Genomic DNA, 19,539 nt, shown 5'->3' on the forward strand with positions numbered 1-19,539 from the left:
CATCTGCACAACATGCACATGCAGCTTTTGTGGGGAGGGATCTGGTTTGATTAGATAAATGAGCAAATAGTGGGTTTAAATGCCCTGCACACCCACACTGTGTAATATATTACACAGGTGTTATATTAATATATTATATTATATTATATTATATTATTCTAACTGATTAGACCGCCAATGTGAACAATGAACCAGTAGAAGGTCATCCCACCTTAACCACAGCATAGTCTGTCCACATGAAGTATGCTAATCAGCCAAAATGAAGAAAATTACTTGTGGGTTGAATTTTATAGTTGCTAATTATTTCCAGACACATACAAACAATTCAAATAAAGAGATAATTCCAATTTTTATTTTACATGATGATGTCAGACTCACTTTTTTGTAGTAAAATAAGAATTCATTAACAATGCCTAATGTTACATCCTTAACGTTAGCATGTTAGAATGCTAATGTTGATATATTACCATACTAAAGGTATGAACTGCTACAAGATAAAGGAAGGTTAACAGTGCTGGATATATTCATTTTCGACTCATTCATTTAGTCTGATTGGTAATTAGAACTGATCAGTGATCTAATCAAGTGTGACTGTGTTTATTTATGTCATTCACTAATTAATTAATAAGTATATGTGGTGGCAACAGCCTTCATCAGCTTGTTTTCCGGATGAAAAATGGGGTTGGATTGATCAGGTACATCACAGTCTGTGTTTGAGTGGAGGAGGTTTGCCTGCCAATCTCAACTGTCTGTTGGTGAGTATGTCCAGTATCCATTTGCAGAGTATGGTACTCAAGCCCAGAGTGGTAAGTTTGATCAGCTTCATGGGAGAGAATGTGTTGAACTGAGCTGAAATCAAACAGCAGTCTGATGTAGTTGTCTTTCTCAAGGTGTGTGAGGGCTGAGTGGAGGGAAGTGGAGATGGCATCCAGACAGAATTTCTTTTTACAACCATGTTGTAAAACAACAATTAAATCCCCTTGAATCCTTGAACCCTCTACAAGAGCATGGCCCACACTATGAAAAAATCCAAACAGTTGAATCCTGACCTACTAGAAGAGATTACAAGGACAGTTATACAGTCTATATTAATTATTAGCCAAATTAAAATAATAATATATTATATAATTGAATATTATTAAGAATAATGATGATGACAGTGATGATTTCAAGATTTTTAAACTTTTTGCCAAACTCAAAAACCTTCTATCGAGGCCTATTCTTGTAGATTATCTTGTAGATAATTAATGTGGGGCAACATGTTGAGATGTGAGTGGTTTAGTTAGAAATGTAATGATGTAATAAACGTCAATACGAGGTTCACACATTTTGCTAATTTGAAATTCGAATAAAGTCGAGTCTGTGGAGACATTCAAATGAATTTTAATTTGGTGTGTTATTGTTGTCAGTTGATTATTATGCTAACTAGGTTCTCATGCGCCACCCATGGATTATAATTCTACCCGGAAGCCTGGTAGTGTAGGAATTTCCGGTTACGTCAGGGCGTCAGGACTCCATTAGAGCTGCAGCTGTTTTGAGAGAAACAACAACAAAAACGGGCTAACTGACAGCATTTCCATATTGACAGTCCGCTCTGAGCCCGACAACGAGGCCTCGAACCTGGAAGCTTAACCTAAATTTCCCACCCGGAGCTCCGCCGGCTTCTAACCACGGCCGCTCTCGGTGAGGAAACTCTGGCCTCCGCTTCCTCCTCCTCCGACTCGGACACCGGCGGAGCGTCGCCGCCCCCGCGGAAGAAGCACCGAGCCTCGGCGGCGGAGGGAGCAGGAGAGCCCGGGGCTTCAGCAGTTGTAACAGGCCTGTCCGCAGTTGTCTTAGGACTTACTACACACTCTCAAGCCACCTCTGCCATCCACTTTAACCGAAGTGTAGTCAACAACCTCAGCAGCAGCATGCAGGCAAACGGGGCAGGACAGGGACAAGAATCCTCAGAGCTCTCCTGCCTGAACAGCGCACAAAACGGGGAGTCATCCTCGGCCGGCGGAACCCACTCGAATGGGCTTCTCTCCAGCACAGACAACGGAAATAGTGTCGGTACCAGTAACGGGTCTTCAAGCGGGCCCGGTTCGGGGACTTCGGCTGCCTCTACGGCTTCGGGCTCGGAGGTCGGCTCGTTGAAAAAGAAAAAACGACTATCGCAGGCGGAGGAAGATGTCATACGATTAATAGGGCAACATCTCCACGGACTAGGGCTGAAGTAAGTTTATTCAAAGTCGGGGTAAAAGCTACAAATACATCTAATGTGGCGTTGAACTTATGACGTGTAATCTGTATTACTGGTGTTTCGCTTGAAACTGCCAAACAGCAGTTGGTAAAAGCGCTATTAGTGCGCTTGACAGACACAAACATGGGGGGATGGGGTAGTTAGCCTGTGAGCTCGGCAGTTGGTAGAAAGAAGGGGTCCATCTTGCACAATAACAGTTAGCTTGACGGCTAAAAGCACTAGCCTGCGCTGAGCTGGTTTGTCTTGACATTAAACCTTCGTACAAACAATTAAAACACAGTCTGAACATTTGGTTGCTTTACGTCCGTCATGAGTGGATGTATATTTTTAATGCCAGTAGCGCCAAGATGTGTTAATTAAGTTAATGTTATAGATTTCGTACTGAATAAAAGGCATTACATCATCTAACGTTGGTAACGTTTACTTAGAGATCCTCTGACTTGTTGTGGTTTGCACAGCATAAAATGTTACGAGAATGGAGAAACTTGATTTAGCTCCTTAATTAAGTACACAAGCAGGGTTATTGAGTTTGCAGTGTTGCGTTTGCGTTTCAAGGCCATTGCGAGAATAAATGCGGAGGAAATGTTAATGTGCGGGCTGTCAACCTCGTTTTTTTTCGCCAGGATGGTTAGTGGTTTTCTACATTTCTAGCTCGGCTGTCTCGGGAAAAATAACGTGATTTTTGCAAGACGGTGCGGGAAGAACATTAATAGGTCGGCCACACTGTAATAACTATTATGGTTATGAAAACGGCACTGGTTATTTTGGTATTCCGAGCGCACCCTTTGCAAGTCTTGAGCTGTCATTTCGAGCAAGTCTTTTATTTATCAGATGAATCACGAGTTTAAACGGCTAGATCATGAACATGATAACCTAAGTTCTACATGAATGTCTTCATTTTTGTGAGAGCAATGTGTCAACGGTGGCGTGCATGTATTTATTTAAAGACAACAGTCAGTACCGTGGGCGACAGTTCGTCCTGAACTGAACAAAATCGGTTGGTTCCATGGCGGCTGAAGAATGCGCTTTCTATCAGCTGTGTTAGATAGAAGCTTTTTGCTTTTTGACTCTAATTATAGCGTAGTGGGGTTTTCAAGAAATGCATATGTCTGGCCCTCTTTTTCACAGTGCATGTGGTAGCCACTGTTGGATAGCTAGACATCTGCAGATCTCTTGTATCCAGCTGAGAAAGTGCAGCTGCCATTACAAGGTATTATAAACGACAGACTTGCATCGCTATGTTTACACGAAGGGTGGGTCGGGGTACATGGCATTGCCTGGTATAAAACAGAGCCCCTACGTTTCAGCTGGGGGAATGCAGGAGAAATCATTGTAGCAGCCAGCTGGATCAGAGGCTCAACACTGCTGCGCCACTCCATTGATACCTGAGAATGATGTCATCATGCTGAAGGTGTCCACCACCCCCATCCCCAGCACACTCTCATTAACACACATGCCTCTCAGCGGACCTGGTGGTGGAGTTTGTTTAGCAGAGAGGTGGTTTTGGGACAGATGGTCATGGTTCATGGTTGACAGGCTGAGAGGATGATGTCAACTGCAGAGGAAGCTCGGTTCAACCTCCTACTGTCCACAAATAATGCTCCGGTGACACAACTGCTCTGAGCTGGCCGCCTCCAGACATTGTTCACGAAGAAATTGCCTTCATCCTATTGTTGGCCAATGATGTTAATATTGTCCCTGTGCTAAGATTATTGTTAGAGAGCCCCCAATCACCTATTTGCTATCCTTGTGAACATGGCAGTCACAAAGGGATGAATGAAATGCCATAGGTGATTAGATAATCAAGAAGAGTTGAATAATCTGCTTGGAAATGCCACGTAATTTATTCACGTGGTCATTTTCAACATCATACTGATGAGCTGATTGGGCTCTAAAAATATTATCTATCTTTCATAAGTGTAATTTGTCAATTTTAATACATTTTAAAGTTAGCCTCTCCTTTTCTTTTCTTCCATCTGTCTTGTGTCTATATGTCAGACTAACTTTGGCTCTCGCTCTGTGTCTCTGTAGTCAGACAGTGGACCTGCTGATGCAGGAATCAGGCTGCAGACTGGAACACTCCTCAGCTACCAAGTTCCGCAACCATGTCATGGAGGGGGAGTGGGACAAGGTTGGTCTTAGGGTTAACATGGTTACATAATGGCAAGCACTTTGATAGACTGGGAATTAGTGACCTTCTTAGTGAAGTGTTCTCCATATTGTGCTTGAAGGTGAAGAGCTCATGTGGTCAAGACACCAGCAGACATATATCTTTGCAAATCATCTCGTATGACTTATTGACAAAAACAAGTATGATTCCTAGTAGAAATTGTTGAAGAAAGCATAAGCAAAGTACTTAAAGTGGTCTGCATTTGGGCCCCAGTTGCACAAGCTCATACTATTATTTGTTACATGTTGTACAAGCCTTATACACATTCCTTACAAGTACCAGTTAAATTATTTTCTCGACCAAATGAGCTTACTGTTAAAGTGCTACTTGACTTCAGAACTGACAGTTTTAGGCCACATAGGTTTATTGAATATAGTGAATGAATTTCATGTCATGGATTTTGTTTTTCCGAACAATATTTCATAATAATGCCTATAATTATTATTGTGGCGAGAAAAATCTGACTTCCGGTAGTTGAGAAGAATGGTTGGTCAGTGAACTGGTCTTAAATTTTTAAACAAGAGTATTTGGTAAAAATAAAACTGCTCATTATTATTATTACTACTATGCTTAATGCAAAATCTAGTTTCTGTCATTTTTATAGCAAGGCACTTGCCACACTATGTGCCCAGTATTATATTAAAATATCAAAACTAAGGTTTATCAGAACAAAAGCATAGTGGAGCTTTATTGCAGGATGTTGAGGGCTCCATTAGGCCCTGTAATGAGGACTTTGAAAACATTAGGTTTATAATTAAGGAGTTTTTAAATCAGCAGTCTCGGCTGTATTACCCTGTTCTCACTGCAGAATAACAACATTTTAGAGCTGAGACTCATAAAAGCACATCTTATTAAATTGGCTTTGTGGCTCTTCTGAAATAATGGCCCTATGTAAGAACTGCAGGATGGAAATTTAACACCAACCTTGAGCCAAACGGTGGTCAATTTCTGGATGTGGCAAGTAGGTTTGTACTCTCTACAAACCCACCATAAACCAGCCACTCATTTGACATTTGTTTTAAATCTAGAAATCTGTTTTGTTTTACTGGCAAAAGTTATAAAAGAGGCCAGTATTTTTTTGAGAAACATAAAGGTGTTTTATAATTTTGAACACAGCACATGGCCATCGGCTATATTGTTAAAACCTCAGTTTACTCATCTTAAACAGGAAAGTGTCCATAAGATCTATATTACTGCTCATGTGATTATTTTTTTCCTGTGCATGCATGGAAACTGCTGAGCTTACCATTTCTCTCTTTCTCTCTGTCTCTCCCCTCCATCACCCTCCCTTTGTTTTTATCCAGGCTGAGAATGATCTCAATGAGCTGAGAGCACTGATGCATTCTCCCAATGCTATTGTGGTAAGCTCCCCTTTCCCAAACCTGAGCTGGGCTGAATGGCAGCCAGTCAGTTAGGAGGCACAACTGGAGGTTCTAGAATGGAACCATTAAAATGGGTTCTTGTTGTGGAACACTGAAAGCTAAAATGTTCTGGATGACACTTTGGAAAGTGTAGCGGCAGGAATAGACATCCCATTAGATTTAGGGTATGAGTGCATGAATCGGTTGTTTTTTAGGCAAAATGTGGTTCAACTTAGCAAGCATGATTCTTGTTTTCTTGTCCTGTTCTTTTAGCTACTTCAGTAAAATATCAGTTATTAACGCTCACATTTAAAATATCTTATTTAATACATATCATTGTCACAATTACTTTAACAAATTAAACAAAGGATACACATTGAAAATGTTCATTTATGGTATGTGTGAATGTTTATAAGCCAATATATTGGACTTTTGTTTAAAGCTGAAATATTTGATGTCTGTTTTAAAAATGATTTAAATTCAGATGTCACTGCAAGAGCAAAACTATAGTTGTGTCCCATTTCCACACTACATAGTAACTCTGACAGGATCTTGGATATGTGCTGTAATCACTACTCAGAGAGTTTTGTTGCTTGATTTTTGAGTGTGATGTTGACAATGCATTGCCCTCTGGAAATAAAGGAGCCACACACAACAGGAAAAAGATAAGTAAAAACTAATATGGATGGTGGAAAGATGGCTCAAGGGACATTCGTGAGGGGGCTTCGGTGGGTTATTACATTTTTCAAGTTTGCAAACTTGACATTGGCAGTATTATTGATGTCTTGTATGTCTTATATTATTTTTGGTTAATACAAAATGTTAAAAGTAGTGGTTGACCGATAAGGGTTTTTCAATGGCCGATATTTAGAGAGAATGCCAATATCAAAACAAAGAAAAGTCGTGTAAAATGCCATTAGTCCAGGTAGAGTAAAATCTAATATACATTATCTCACAAAAGTGAGTACACCCCTCACATTTTTGTAAATATTTGATTTAGGGATGGACCTATACGTTTTTTTTCCGGGGCGATACAGATTATTAGTAACCAATTAGATCGATATGTGGAACCGAATTTTTAATCTTTGTGTCAAAATTTTGAATAACACAAACTCCAACACAAAACTTTGTTGAAAATAACAAGATTAAAGTTAATTGTCATGTTTAATCTTTATAAATAGTAAATTAAATGAATGAGAGATCCATCCCAGAGATGGACTTGTTAACTATGAGTGATAAAATATAAACTTTGTCTTTACCGGCTGCCATTTATATTGTATTTATTTTATATTGTTAGAATATCACTGATACATTTATTGATACTATTTATTGGTTCTGTTCTTTATCTGTACTCTTATAGGTTTTTCATTTCATTCATTAATTAATTGCCTTTTAAAAATGTTATTAAAAAAGAATAAATTCAGAACAGAAATCAAATTTAATATATTATAACTAACTGTTTTCAGAGCAGCAACAAAAGTAAAGTTTACAGCAGCAAAATAACAATATAAAATCAATATCTCGTCGGAAACAAATGTTAAACTATATTCCTGACATCAAAATGCTGAGTGAAGTTTAGAAAGAAGAGCGAAGACATCATTATCAGTTCTCATGTCCTCCTCCCCCCTTTGCAAGGAGTTGCTCAATTTTAAGATACGTAGCATCTCCGCTAAACAAGCTACAGACAAAGAGATTTACAGGGTACCCGCTTGGTCTTAAAAGTGTTTTTAAAAGTTTTACATTTCATGTTCTAAAAATAAGACCTTAAAAGTATTAAATTTCATTAACAAAGCGTTCAATTTCGTTGACAAAGGTCTTAATTTTTTTCGTGTCCTTTCGTAGGATCAAATAAATGGCGTAACGTCATAAATAAACACGTTTGTGTGTGTGACTTTACAATTTACTCTATTTGGTATGACTTAGATGTCATAACGTTACTGTTTACGTCAGTGATTAGCTTCGCTCTGGACTGTGGAGAGTTCGCGTTGCATGAGCTCTGGCATCCGGCTCTGGCGTGAATCAGTCAGTTGTTGGGAAAGAAAACAAAACGTCGGGCTACTATCAAGCTAACGTTGGCTCGTCGACTCAGAATGGGCAATTGTCTGAAGTTCAGAAGGCCAGAGATACGCACACGTTTGTGGACGAGGCTGAGGGCAGCGGCGCTGAGGTTAGCACAACAAGCGGATCGGCGTGCGAGTCAGTCACACTATGGCGAGCGCTAATGAAACAGCGGAGCTGGAAGACCCGCTGCAGTTTAGTCAGTGAATGTTATAACAGCAACGGAGAGACAGTTGTGCTTGAGACAAGGACCGTGTTGGCCTTGCGCCAGTATTGTAGGGTGACTTTATGTGATTGGAAACATCCCACAAGCTCACGCACATTAAACTTACATCACCCATATGAGCCGATAACCGGGAAGAGGAAAAACAAACCGGAGCCCAACTCTTTATCCCCGCTGCTTGCAAGTCAATACTGCTGTATTTCAAGCAGCCTTTAGATGCAAAAACAGAACAGGATTAATAATCATTGAAGCAATTGGCTTTTACATAAGCATATTAGGCAACATTACATTACCTTATCTAGCCGAGGAGTAACTAATTGTAACAACTCAAACTGCACAATTTATTTTGTATTTTTGTTTTCACACTATAAGAGTTGTTAGTGCCACTAATATTGTATAATATTGTATTTTTTAAAATATTTTATGAAAAATGGTATTAAAAAGGTTTTAAAGTCTTAAATTTAACTTGGAGAATCCTGGTGGTACCCTGGGTGTACTCACTTTATTGAGAAACTGTATACTTTGCAGCATGGAAATGGGAATTCACTCTGGCTAATTAGCCCCAGCTAGCATGCAAATTAGCAGACAAGATGAGCTTCAAAAAATGGTCCCGCATGTCTCAGTCAAGTGCTGCCTGCTCTGTTTCAGAAATCTGTCTAACTGCCATTACCAGTGGCGTTATTGAGATAATGCCTGTAGCTGTTAATTTTTAGCTGTATGTACAATGTGGGTAGCCATTTTAGGTCTTGAGTTGTAGCAGTTTAGTGAGCAGGTTAGTGTTGTCATTGTCAACCTGATTTTCACTGCAGTTCCAGTAGGTGGTTTATCACAGGCCTAGTTGGGGAGTTAGGTGAGGTGTGTTTTTGCACTCCTTTATGTGTAGGCTTTTGTGGGTGGATGTTTTCCTGAATTTATGTGTAGCAGGTTTAACTGTGCTTGTACAAGTTGTCAGGGCTGCGGCTCCTACTGCATAACTCAGATAAGACTCTTCGCAGTGACTGCTAAACACTTGCCGGGGGTGGTCTTCAGTCTGAAGGAAGTAGGCTATTGATGTTGATTACCATATGTCTGGGGCACATCTATGAATATGTTCTGATAATGACAAAATGCTGCCTTGCAATGTGCTACTGCCATTTTGAGTTTTGATGGCAAATGACAGCATACATTTCATACGGGGATTTATTTTTTTACTATAGTGATTTATTTTTACTGGCTGTACCCTTAGATTTAAGGAGTTTTATGTCCTCGCAGACCATCTGTTGTTGGATCAGTGGTTGACATCGCTTCTTATCATTGTTGTAGGGAAACCCGATGTAGTAGTTTAAGCTTATTTGCCATTCTTATCTTCCTTCTCTACTCTTTTCAGCTTTTATAAAATTTCTTTTCTGTGCCTATGTCTCTCTTCTTCTACTCAGCGTATGAAGTTCCTACTGCTGCAGCAGAAGTACCTAGAGTATCTGGAGGATGGCAAAGTCCTGGAGGCTCTGCAGGTGCTTCGGGGAGAGCTGACACCACTCAAGTACAACACGGATCGCATCCACGTACTTAGCGGGTACTGTAGCAAGTTTAATATTGCATCTGTCTCATAGCAGTCATCAGCCAGCTCACCCTGTCTACAGAAATGCACATCTACAAACAGCCATGTATCAGGTAGCTCTTAGATAATAATGAAATGTATGAAATTAATTGTCCTTATGTACTTTATATATAGCTTTGGCAATATTGCTGCTATACATTCATGCCAATAAAGCTAATTTGAATTTTTGATAGCTCTGTAATCAGTAATGATACAGCTCCCACCGCTGGTGGTGAGCCAACTAGAGAGCCAGACTTTTACTACTATGAAATTGATATATTAAATGATGTAAGTATTTTTTACGGTTCCGTGTTGTCACAGAGCTCCTGTTTATCAAGTAACACAATAAATTGTAGGTAGGATGATTGGTAGAGATGTATATTTATCTTGAATAGTCAGGGAAAGCATGAGTATTGACAGCTATCATGAGGCCTTTAACAATAGTTTCAGTATTTACCCCATATTTAGATTTGAGTCCTAGGCTGCTCTAATGTAGATTGCTCTAATGTGTAGATTGAACAGCATGTTAAAATCAATATTCTTCAGTGACCTCTAGTTTGTTATTAATTTTGTTCTCCAATATACATGTTATGCTACAAATATTATTTTATTTTGACATATAGTAAAAGGCTGTCAGTAGCTATAGGATAATCTAATCCACAGTCAGATCAATGCACAGTGCCTATGCTCTCAGCAAACACACTCCTCTGATCCATTACCTAATCAATTTCTGTGCATTGATCCCTCCACACTGCCGACAAGCCTGTTTGCCCTAACAGTCTTTGTCTTAATTTAGGTCAGTCATTGGCTGTATCCGTCAGCTCATTCTCTGACCTGCGTTACAGACACTGACATTTACTTAATTTCAGGTTCTATAGCATACTGTATCTGTTTTTTGCTCTTGCTGGCAACTTGTAGACATGTATAATTTTTTTGTTGTTGTATTTTTATTGTGATAATCAGGCTGTGTGTGTCATCATTTCCGGCGTGTTTTGTTATGCATGAGCTCTGTGCTTGTGTCTTCCTGCAGGTACCTAATGTGTAGCCATGCTGAGGATCTGAGGGCAAAGGCAGAGTGGGAGGGCAAGGGAACCGCCTCACGCTGCCGACTGCTGGACAAATTGCAGAGTGAGGAAGCGTGTCTATACACTGACTCTGTAGAGCTGGCACACACATTGCGTGACAACAACACGTGACCAATATGCGGTGTCAATTTGGCTGCTTTTATCTCTCCTTTTAGCATACCTGCCGCCTTCTGTGATGCTGCCCCCTCGGCGGCTGCAGACCCTGCTGCGGCAAGCAGTGGAGCTGCAGAGGGACCGCTGCCTCTATCACAACACCAAGCTGGACAGTAGTCTGGACTCAGTCTCTCTCCTCCTCGATCATGTCTGCAGCAGGTTGGTGCGGCACAGCTAGCATGCTGCTCAGGCCTCTCGAGACCTCAGCGTTATATGATCATACTGCAGCATCTGATATTTATGTAACATTTGACCTCCTGTTATAAAACTATAATGTTGACACATATCTTGGAAAAACCTTGATTTGTGTTTCCAAATGTTGAGTTCTGCATTAGTAGATCTCAGCCCATTTACCATCTCTTGTATATTATTATATCTTATATCTTGTCCCTGTCTTGTCTCATCTTAAAATCCTGTCAGGGCTGCACTACTCTTATTGTTTCATAAGTTTAACCTTTTTATTTGGCTTCCTCCTGTCCATGCCCTATATTGCATATTTAGTTTTACTGTGATTGCCACATGTGGAGATATAGACAATATAAGGTAAAAAATTGCTGACTGACACACTGAACATTTTAACCTTTGGTCTTTTTCCATGTCACAGGAAGCAGTTCCCCTGTTACACCCAACAGATCCTGACAGAGCACTGTAACGAAGTGTGGTTCTGCAAATTCTCAAATGACGGCACCAAACTAGCCACCGGCTCTAAAGATACTACTGTCATAATTTGGCAAGTGGACCCGGTGAGTGTAAACAAAACAAAAACAAAAAAAAAAAAAAAAACAAAAATATATATATATATATATATATATATATATATATATATATATATATATATATATATATATATATATATATATATATATATATATATATATATATTTAGCTGCGGACTAAATTTATAATAATATAAATTTAGTCTGCAGCTAAAATTACCCTGCAGGAATGTAGTGGTCGGGGTTTTTACATTTGCAGGCACGTTTGTCTTGGCATTTTTTAGTATGTAATATACTTAGAATTAGGCTATTCTACCTATATGTTCATATCTTATGCATATGAACATATGTATCACTTTGAAGCACCTTTACTTTCTGTCTTAGATTATGAGGCATTATCTACAGAAATGCATAAATGACCACTCTTGAAGTCTGTCTTTATCTCGGTATCACTGTACTCTTCATTGCATCCATAACATTTAAATTTGGTTGGTCCTCTCTTTCTGTAAGGGGAACCAGCATTGGTGTCTGTTTCTATATATATATAGTGGGAAGCCTGTGTAACGGTTTACGTTATGTCTGCTAGATAAGAACCCTGGGACAAACCGCATTGATTCACAGAAAGTCACTTGTCCTCCAGGTTCTTTTAAGTGGGGTCAGACTTAGGAAATACCTTTACTTTTTTTAAAGATTTGTTGTAGTTTAGTGCCACTTTGACATAGAATGAGAGAAATTCGTAAATGTCATGTGACTTCTTGCCAACTAATGTTAGGGTTGGGTATCATTTAAAATTTTATGATACCAGTACCAAAACCAGTACCCTTAAAGTGATATCGATACCAATTGAGTACTTCATTCGATACCTTGCATAAAATGCCACCTGTTCAAGCCATAGTAGTTGAATGGTAGCTTATTGTTATTTTTATTGTTGTTATGGACAAGCAAGGTTATCGATTTTATTTTTTTTGTTTCAGATAACTGCTACATAAAAAGTATTGGGAAATTGTATCAGATTGTTCCTCATCCTAATTCGGTCATCCTTACTGGTAGTATTATAAGAGGAAAGACAGCTTGGGAGAGATTTTATATTTGAATGAGAGAGGAGGAGTGAAATAGTTTAGTGACCAAATAAGTTGTGGGAAATTAATTTAAGGTATTGTTTTGATACGTGTGTTGAAAGTTAACAACGGAAGATTATTTTATTAACTTTCGATCAATAAACTGAATTGAAACATCTCTGCGAGCGCTTTTTCCTTTAGTGGTGAGTCCCAAACCTCTGAAAAGACGACAGTCAGAAGTAGAAAATGAGAAAGCAGTCTGTTTAAACAAGTCGCTAAACTACACTAAAGACTCACAAACAGAGGAAAAGAGAGGCTGCACGTCCAGCTGATCAACCTAGCTACACCTGAAGCAGCTGCAGACAGAGGCTTCGTGACTAAAATCAGCTGATTGCTGCTGCTCCACAAAAGCATTTAATTGATGTGATGGAACACAGTGATCAATCTGTGACAAGTGATGTGAATAGCAAATAAAAATGTACAGAGAAGTGTTAAATGTTACAAGAAGATGAAACCAACTGAAAGCCAAGCTTGTGGTGATAAACCTGCAACAGTGACGAACATGCCTGAGACACAGCCAAAGGTGAGCGGCTGCTTAAATCATGCTTGGACTCCGCGTGTGCTGGCCTTTTTTATACAGTTTATGGAAGGGGAAAAAAAGGCATGCTCTTCTCTTTCTTTCGGTGTGTTGCTTGCGTGTTTGGATGCAAGCAAAACCATAAAAATGGTCATTTTTTGCTGCGATCTGGTTACAAAAAATAGGCCTAGGTATCGATTGAAGTACTGGTTTGACTGGAGACGTTTTGGTTCTACTCGATACTGGGCTGTTTCAGACAATACCATAAAGGTACCGAGTAGCGATATCCATCCCTAACCAATGTGCACCTGTTTGACTTTGCAGTGGTACTAGGATTACAAGTTTTCAAACCAAACGATGGCCCAACCCTCTGTGAAATTAATTCCATCATAATCCTCTTCATCTTATCTTCATGTAGGAAAGCCACCAGCTGAAGCTGCTGCGAACCCTGGAGGGTCACGCATACGGTGTCTCCTACTTAGCCTGGAGTCCCGATGACACCTACCTGATCGCCTGTGGGCCTGACGACTGCTCTGAGTTGTGGCTGTGGAATGTTCAGGTGACTTCAGACCCCCACTGCTTTTAGCTTTGCATAATCCTGTACTTGGGAGACCAATTAACTAATTGTTTCCATATGCCAGCCCCATTTTTACATCTGAACATGACAGTGAAAGTTTGTACTAAAGATTTGATCGGTGATGTCAAAGACTTGAGATATCTCATTAAAATAAAAACAAGTGGAAAACAAAAACATGCTTTAAGCCCCCATAGATATTGTGTATGCTGCGTGTACTCAATGACCTCTCCTCTTCTCCCATCCTTCCCCTCCCTTTCTTTTCCTTTTTTTCCACCCCTCCCTTTCTATTACTTCATGTTTCTTCTTGCTGCTTCCCCTCCCCCCCTATTTTTCACTCCTCCTCTATTTTTCCACCGTGTCTGCCAATCCCCTCCTTGACCAGACGGGGGAGCTGCGGACCAAAATGTCCCAGTCCCATGAAGACAGTCTGACCAGTGTGGCCTGGAACCCTGATGGCAAACGCTTTGTCACTGGAGGACAGAGAGGACAGTTTTATCAATGTGTAAGTAGATTGATACATTTTCTGCTTTATTTACTGAGTATCGTTTCAATGTGTTTGTACTAGCAAATGCCTCCAAAATATACAGCTTTTTTCATTGATGTTGTGAGTGACTGGCCATGTTATTCCAAAATAGATGAGCCTATATTTGCCAGTTATCCACTATTAAATCACATGTTGTTGAGAGGAAGGAAAGCAGTTTGACGTATGAGCCACACATTCCTCTCTGTTCTTAAATGTGTCTGAGCAGAAAGAAAGAGCATCCTCTTGTTACATAATGGTTTCTATGCTACACTATGCTTTGTCCGTGTTTTCATTGCTGTGTCAAGGATTAGGGGTACATTACATTACATTTATTCATTTAGCTGACGCTTTCATCCAAAGCGACTTACAATTGCTATGAATGTCAGAGGTTGCACGCCTCTGGAGCAACTAGGCGTCTGTCTCTGTTGTCAGGACCTGGACGGTAACTTGTTGGACTCCTGGGAGGGCGTGAGAGTGCAGTGTCTGTGGTGCCTGGGTGATGGCAGAGCAGTGCTGGCCTCAGACACCCACCAGCGTATACGGGGGTACAACTTCGAGGACCTTACGGACAGAAACATGTATGTGTAAGCCCTAATTGTTCCTGTACTGTTGTGTATCTAAGCATTTTGCTTGTGAAAGCCAGCCAAATGAGTTTGTTATTTAAAGCCCCTTCCTAGTCACTGTCCAACCACTTATGTGTTTTCATTTAATCTACCTTATCAGAGCTCATCTCCGGACTGGTTGGGTGTGTAGAGACAGTTCCTCTTCTTAGCTTTGTGGCATCTGTTGAGGCAAAACAATTCACAGCTTTATCATTAGAGTTTGATGACCTCATGTCATTTCCAGCAGAGCTCTGCCCAACATCAACCTAAGCACACGTCTAATCAGTTGAAAACACATGTATGGGTGTGCAGGACCTTTATTAATAGCATTTTGAGTGCAGCTGTCATATTGCCAATACATACAGTGCTACACAAGGGTTTGGGCACGCCTCGACTTGATGTGTTGCTCTTTAACATGATCTAAAAATCAAAAGTAGTGGATATGCGTGTGTATGTACTTTCAGTGGAGTTCTTGTTCTCTGCTACCAAAAAAGGCAGACTTCAGTGAAGTTTGCCCACAACGTTCAGCATAAGCTACAGTTTCATTGGGAGATAAATGTCTAGCACAACCAATTGAGCAATGAGTCAAGGTCTGTACAAATGGTTGTGTACTATTGAACTGTTAGTATCATGTCGTGTCAAGCTACCAAGATTTCCATATCAGCTTTATTTGTATATTGCTTGTTTATATTGTAATGAATATTTGCATTATTCGATATGGTGCCTGACTGCCTGTGTTTTGTTCACATGTCCTTTACAGAGTTCAGGAGGACCACCCTATCATGTCTTTTACTGTTTCAAAGAACGGAAGATTAGCTTTGTTAAATGTAGCAACTCAGGTAAGCTTTTTGACCAACTCAGTGTCAATATCAGTTTGTTTGCTTCCAAAGCACATTGCCACTTTGTTTTGACAAACACTATGCAGTGCATTACACAAGTTATAGGCTGTATATCTACAACCTTTTGCAGGGAGTGCACCTGTGGGACCTTCAGGACCGGGTGCTGGTGAGGAAATACCAAGGCGTGACCCAGGGCTTCTACACCATCCACTCCTGCTTTGGAGGACACAACGAAGACTTCATTGCTAGTGGCAGTGAAGGTACAGTCAGAGTATTGCAGATCAAAAATATTAACAGGAATAATGTTAATATTCGGCTGTTCTTTGTGATAACTTGTAGTTCTTCGACTGCCCTGCAAACATAACATTTTCATAAAATTTTGTGGACTTTGTAGGGAGTCAAGAATCTTGCTGTGACTGTCGTGTCTTCTCTCAGTGTGGTGTGATTATAGTGCAGTTTTGTGGTGATTAAACTGCTTGTTGCACAGAATCACTGCTGATGAGTGCAGTAATACTACTCATGTGAACAGACTTTACAAATCTGTGTTTTCATATTGCCTTCCGTGCACTGAATATCTTTACTCCCACCTGTTTTTGTTTGTCATCCCTTCTCCACAGACCACAAAGTGTACATCTGGCACAGGCGCGGTGAACTTCCCATCGCTGAGCTAACAGGCCACACACGCACTGTTAACTGCGTGAGCTGGAACCCGGCCATCCCAGGACTCATGGCTTCTGCCTCAGATGACGGCACAGTGCGTGTATGGGGTCCTGCGCCCTTCCTCGACACACAAGAGGCGGACGGACTCAATGGTAATGGCCTAATCTGTATTTACCATAGAGCAAGTAAGCTTTGTTAGCTCAGAAATGGTCATACATGATACTTTTAATGATACATGAAACTTGGTACTCAGATGGTTTTACACATAAAAAATGTTTCTTTTGCTGGTTGATATTATTGTAACTACTACATTTTTAACCATCAAAATTATCTGCATCTTTATGCTCACTATTTAAAACTCGTTCTGCAGAGTTATGGGAGAGCTTTTTGGTAAAGCGTCACTGATGTGTTGAATGCTTTTTAAATTATATGGTGTTACATTTTATAAAAAAAGAATTTTTTTCTCCTCAGAGAACTGCAGTAACATGGACAGTTGATGGTCACTTTATGGACCAGATGACATCTCTCTTTAACAAGAATCCAAGAATCCCACAATAAAACAAAATCTAAACGGGCGAACAAAATCTAACGGCAACCCTAAAGCAAGTGAAGAATAACAAACAGAAGCCACCAAGACAAAAGAGAAAACAAAAGTGAGATAATGTTGTCTCCTGACTGGCCTAGACAAAACGGTGGAGTTGATGATGTACCCTCTGAAAATTCAGGTACTCATAAAAAACCTGATCCTGTCCCAGAGGAAAAACCAATCAACACCCAGCGGGACACGACCGCCATCCACATGGTGAGCTGTAACGGCTGTTCTCCTCCTCCAACTGACCCTTCTTCCCCCATCTTGCTGCATGGTCACCAGCCATGCCAGGTCCTTTGCAGAGTTTCCCAGGAAACCCACTTCCACCTTGAGCTTGGAGCACATCAAAACCCTGTGATGCCTCCAGACAAACACCGCAGACTAGCCGTCTACTCATTGGACTACATCTGTCTGCCTGTTTGTCTCTCACATTACCTGTAAAATGTCTCCATGGACATGGGTGGGGTGTTGTTGCGGGAGGATGGTGCACAGGGGAATATAGCAACTCTTCTGTATGTATGTTTTCCTCTTCACCACTCTCCTGCTATGTTCTTCGCATTTGATCTGTTGGACAAAGGCTGAAAATCCACCGTAAAAACACTGTCCGACCAGCTGATAAAGAACACAAAAAAAAAGGCTATGCTAAATGTCGGAATTTTTTTATAATAGTCATAGCGTAATTCTCATTTAAAAGGTGAATCTTAGCTCAAGTAGTTCCCGTGGAAATCTTTAGCGTGAAGACTCCACTTTCTGTTTCTCGACATTAGGAAAACAAAACTTTTTATTCCTTAATTTAACTTCTAACAAGGACAGTCGCTAAAATGTTTCCAACTGACAGCCCCCAACCCCCTCTGTCGAGCTAGCTACCGCACAACTCCATTTACATCTGCCTAAGAGGGGAAGGACAGAGGGATTCACAGGTCACACATCAACAGTGAGGGGGTCAGACGTTGTTGGTGAGGTGGGGTTTCCTCTGTCAGGACACGTACTGTGACCTTTCTCAAAAGACATGCTTTCAGATGTGAAAGAGTTCAAGTGCAACTTGGATTGCACACCGTTGACTGCTGTCCCTCCTCCGCGTGTGTGTGTGTGTGTGTGTGTGTGTGTGTGTGTGTGTGTGAGAGAGAGAGAGAGAGAGAGAGTGAAAGTGGTTATGCATGCGCATATTGGCGTGAGAGCTGACATTTGTGGGTGCAGGTTTAATCGGCGCGTGTTTTTGTATGTGTGCTCAATTCACACCAGCAGAAGATCCACCCCACTCCCCTTCCCCTGCGCTCCTAATCCATAGTAAAATTGTAAAGAGGATTTTAAACCAATTCTAAGTTATCCAAAGCCCCATAGGGACCTCTATCTGTGGAACAAAGACTATTTGAGAGCCATTTTGTAAAAGAAAAACTTTTCTTTAATCTGGGGCTTTAATTTTTACATTTGAATTTTTTTTTTTTCTCCTAACCACACGGCATTCAAACGGCACGGAGTTATCAACAATGAATCATCTTTCTGGGGAGAAGAAAAAGACATTTAAAAAGAGGCATGTTTCAAAAAGCTGTAAAGTGTTGTGGTGTTAGCAAAGGGTCATTTCATATGAGAAGTTAATGATTGTAATTATTGGCTGAGTAGTTAGAGAGAAGAGGCACCAATAACCAGAACCACTCTCTGAGCCTACAGTGTTAGTGTTGTTGCAGTCCTCACACACACACACACACACACACACACACACACACACACACACACACACACACACACACACACACAAAACTGCCTTCCTGTTCATACGGTTGTACACGCATCTTCAGTATGTATGACACCACCCCACACTGCACTCAAAGTGCAGTGTCACCACACTTGCCGTTCTGATGGCTTGAAAGGTTGCATTGGCAAAGACTCAAAAACCTTAACAGGAGATTGCTAAAGGATTTGAGCCCTTAGTATGCCTCTATGCACCCAAAAGCAGTGACTGATGATGATTTTAGACATTATAAAACTGAACCTCGCACATTTATGGCATGGCTGCCTCATCTCGAACGTACCACTCTTGGAGTGTAGAGAGAATTCAGCATTAACACCCCCTTTGCTCTCCTGACAAGTTATTCAGTGGTCAGTGCACCATTCAGAGCTTTCTTCCTTCCTTTTTCAGGGTATGTAATGACTATTTGCTACAGACTGATATACAGTAAAACATGTTTAAAATCATTGCTTTTCTGTCTGTTTTTATTGAACTTTTTTGTTACTTAAATTTTTTGTTCACATTATATCATTTTTTGGTTGACCTCTATCCCTGTATGATCATATTAAAATATAACCAGACATTTGGAGTCCTCTTTTTGTTTTTTATCTTTGAGCCCTGTAATCTTTCTTTTATAATATATATATATATATATATATATATATATATATATATATATATATATATATATATATATATATATATATATATATATATATATATAAAAATTTGTTGTTTGTATTCATTTGCATTTTATCTAACACTACTATTACAAATGAATATGCACAGTAACACCCATGC

General features: G+C 40.2%; 1 protein-coding gene and 2 long non-coding RNA genes across 3 annotated transcripts; 2 read left to right on the forward strand and 1 right to left on the reverse strand.

Annotated features, from left to right (window-relative positions):
• Positions 1–1,367: 1,367 nt before the first annotated feature.
• Positions 1,368–5,845, reverse strand: LOC123977434. Its single transcript, XR_006826669.1, has 2 exons — positions 5,662–5,845; positions 1,368–1,529 (listed from the first exon to the last, which is right to left on the reverse strand). It is a non-coding gene; the product is annotated as an uncharacterized LOC123977434 (long non-coding RNA).
• wdr26b (WD repeat domain 26b) lies at positions 1,490–19,321 on the forward strand. Its single transcript, XM_046060090.1, has 14 exons — positions 1,490–2,218; positions 4,277–4,376; positions 5,720–5,776; positions 9,473–9,609; positions 10,664–10,761; positions 10,874–11,030; positions 11,476–11,614; positions 13,641–13,781; positions 14,182–14,301; positions 14,755–14,900; positions 15,685–15,763; positions 15,894–16,023; positions 16,381–16,575; positions 16,895–19,321. The coding sequence occupies exons 1-14, from the start codon at positions 1,914–1,916 to the stop codon at positions 16,918–16,920; spliced, it is 1,830 nt and encodes a 609-aa protein (XP_045916046.1). The 5' UTR covers positions 1,490–1,913; the 3' UTR covers positions 16,921–19,321.
• Positions 2,390–3,613, forward strand: LOC123977435. Its single transcript, XR_006826670.1, has 3 exons — positions 2,390–2,481; positions 3,374–3,455; positions 3,553–3,613. It is a non-coding gene; the product is annotated as an uncharacterized LOC123977435 (long non-coding RNA).
• Positions 19,322–19,539: the final 218 nt, after the last annotated feature.

Source organism: Micropterus dolomieu, linkage group LG10 (assembly GCF_021292245.1).
Source record: "Micropterus dolomieu isolate WLL.071019.BEF.003 ecotype Adirondacks linkage group LG10, ASM2129224v1, whole genome shotgun sequence".
Lineage (NCBI taxonomy): Eukaryota > Metazoa > Chordata > Actinopteri > Centrarchiformes > Centrarchidae > Micropterus > Micropterus dolomieu.

Excerpts from the sequence above, each read along its gene's own strand:
- wdr26b (XM_046060090.1), top strand. The coding sequence starts at position 1,914 with ATGCAGGCAAACGGGGCAGGACAGGGACAAGAATCCTCAGAGCTCTCC. Across the intron at positions 10,762-10,873 it reads ACTGCTGGACAAATTGCAGA|CATACCTGCCGCCTTCTGTG; the intron begins GTGAGGAAGCGT and ends CTCTCCTTTTAG. Across the intron at positions 14,302-14,754 it reads GAGGACAGTTTTATCAATGT|GACCTGGACGGTAACTTGTT; the intron begins GTAAGTAGATTG and ends CTCTGTTGTCAG.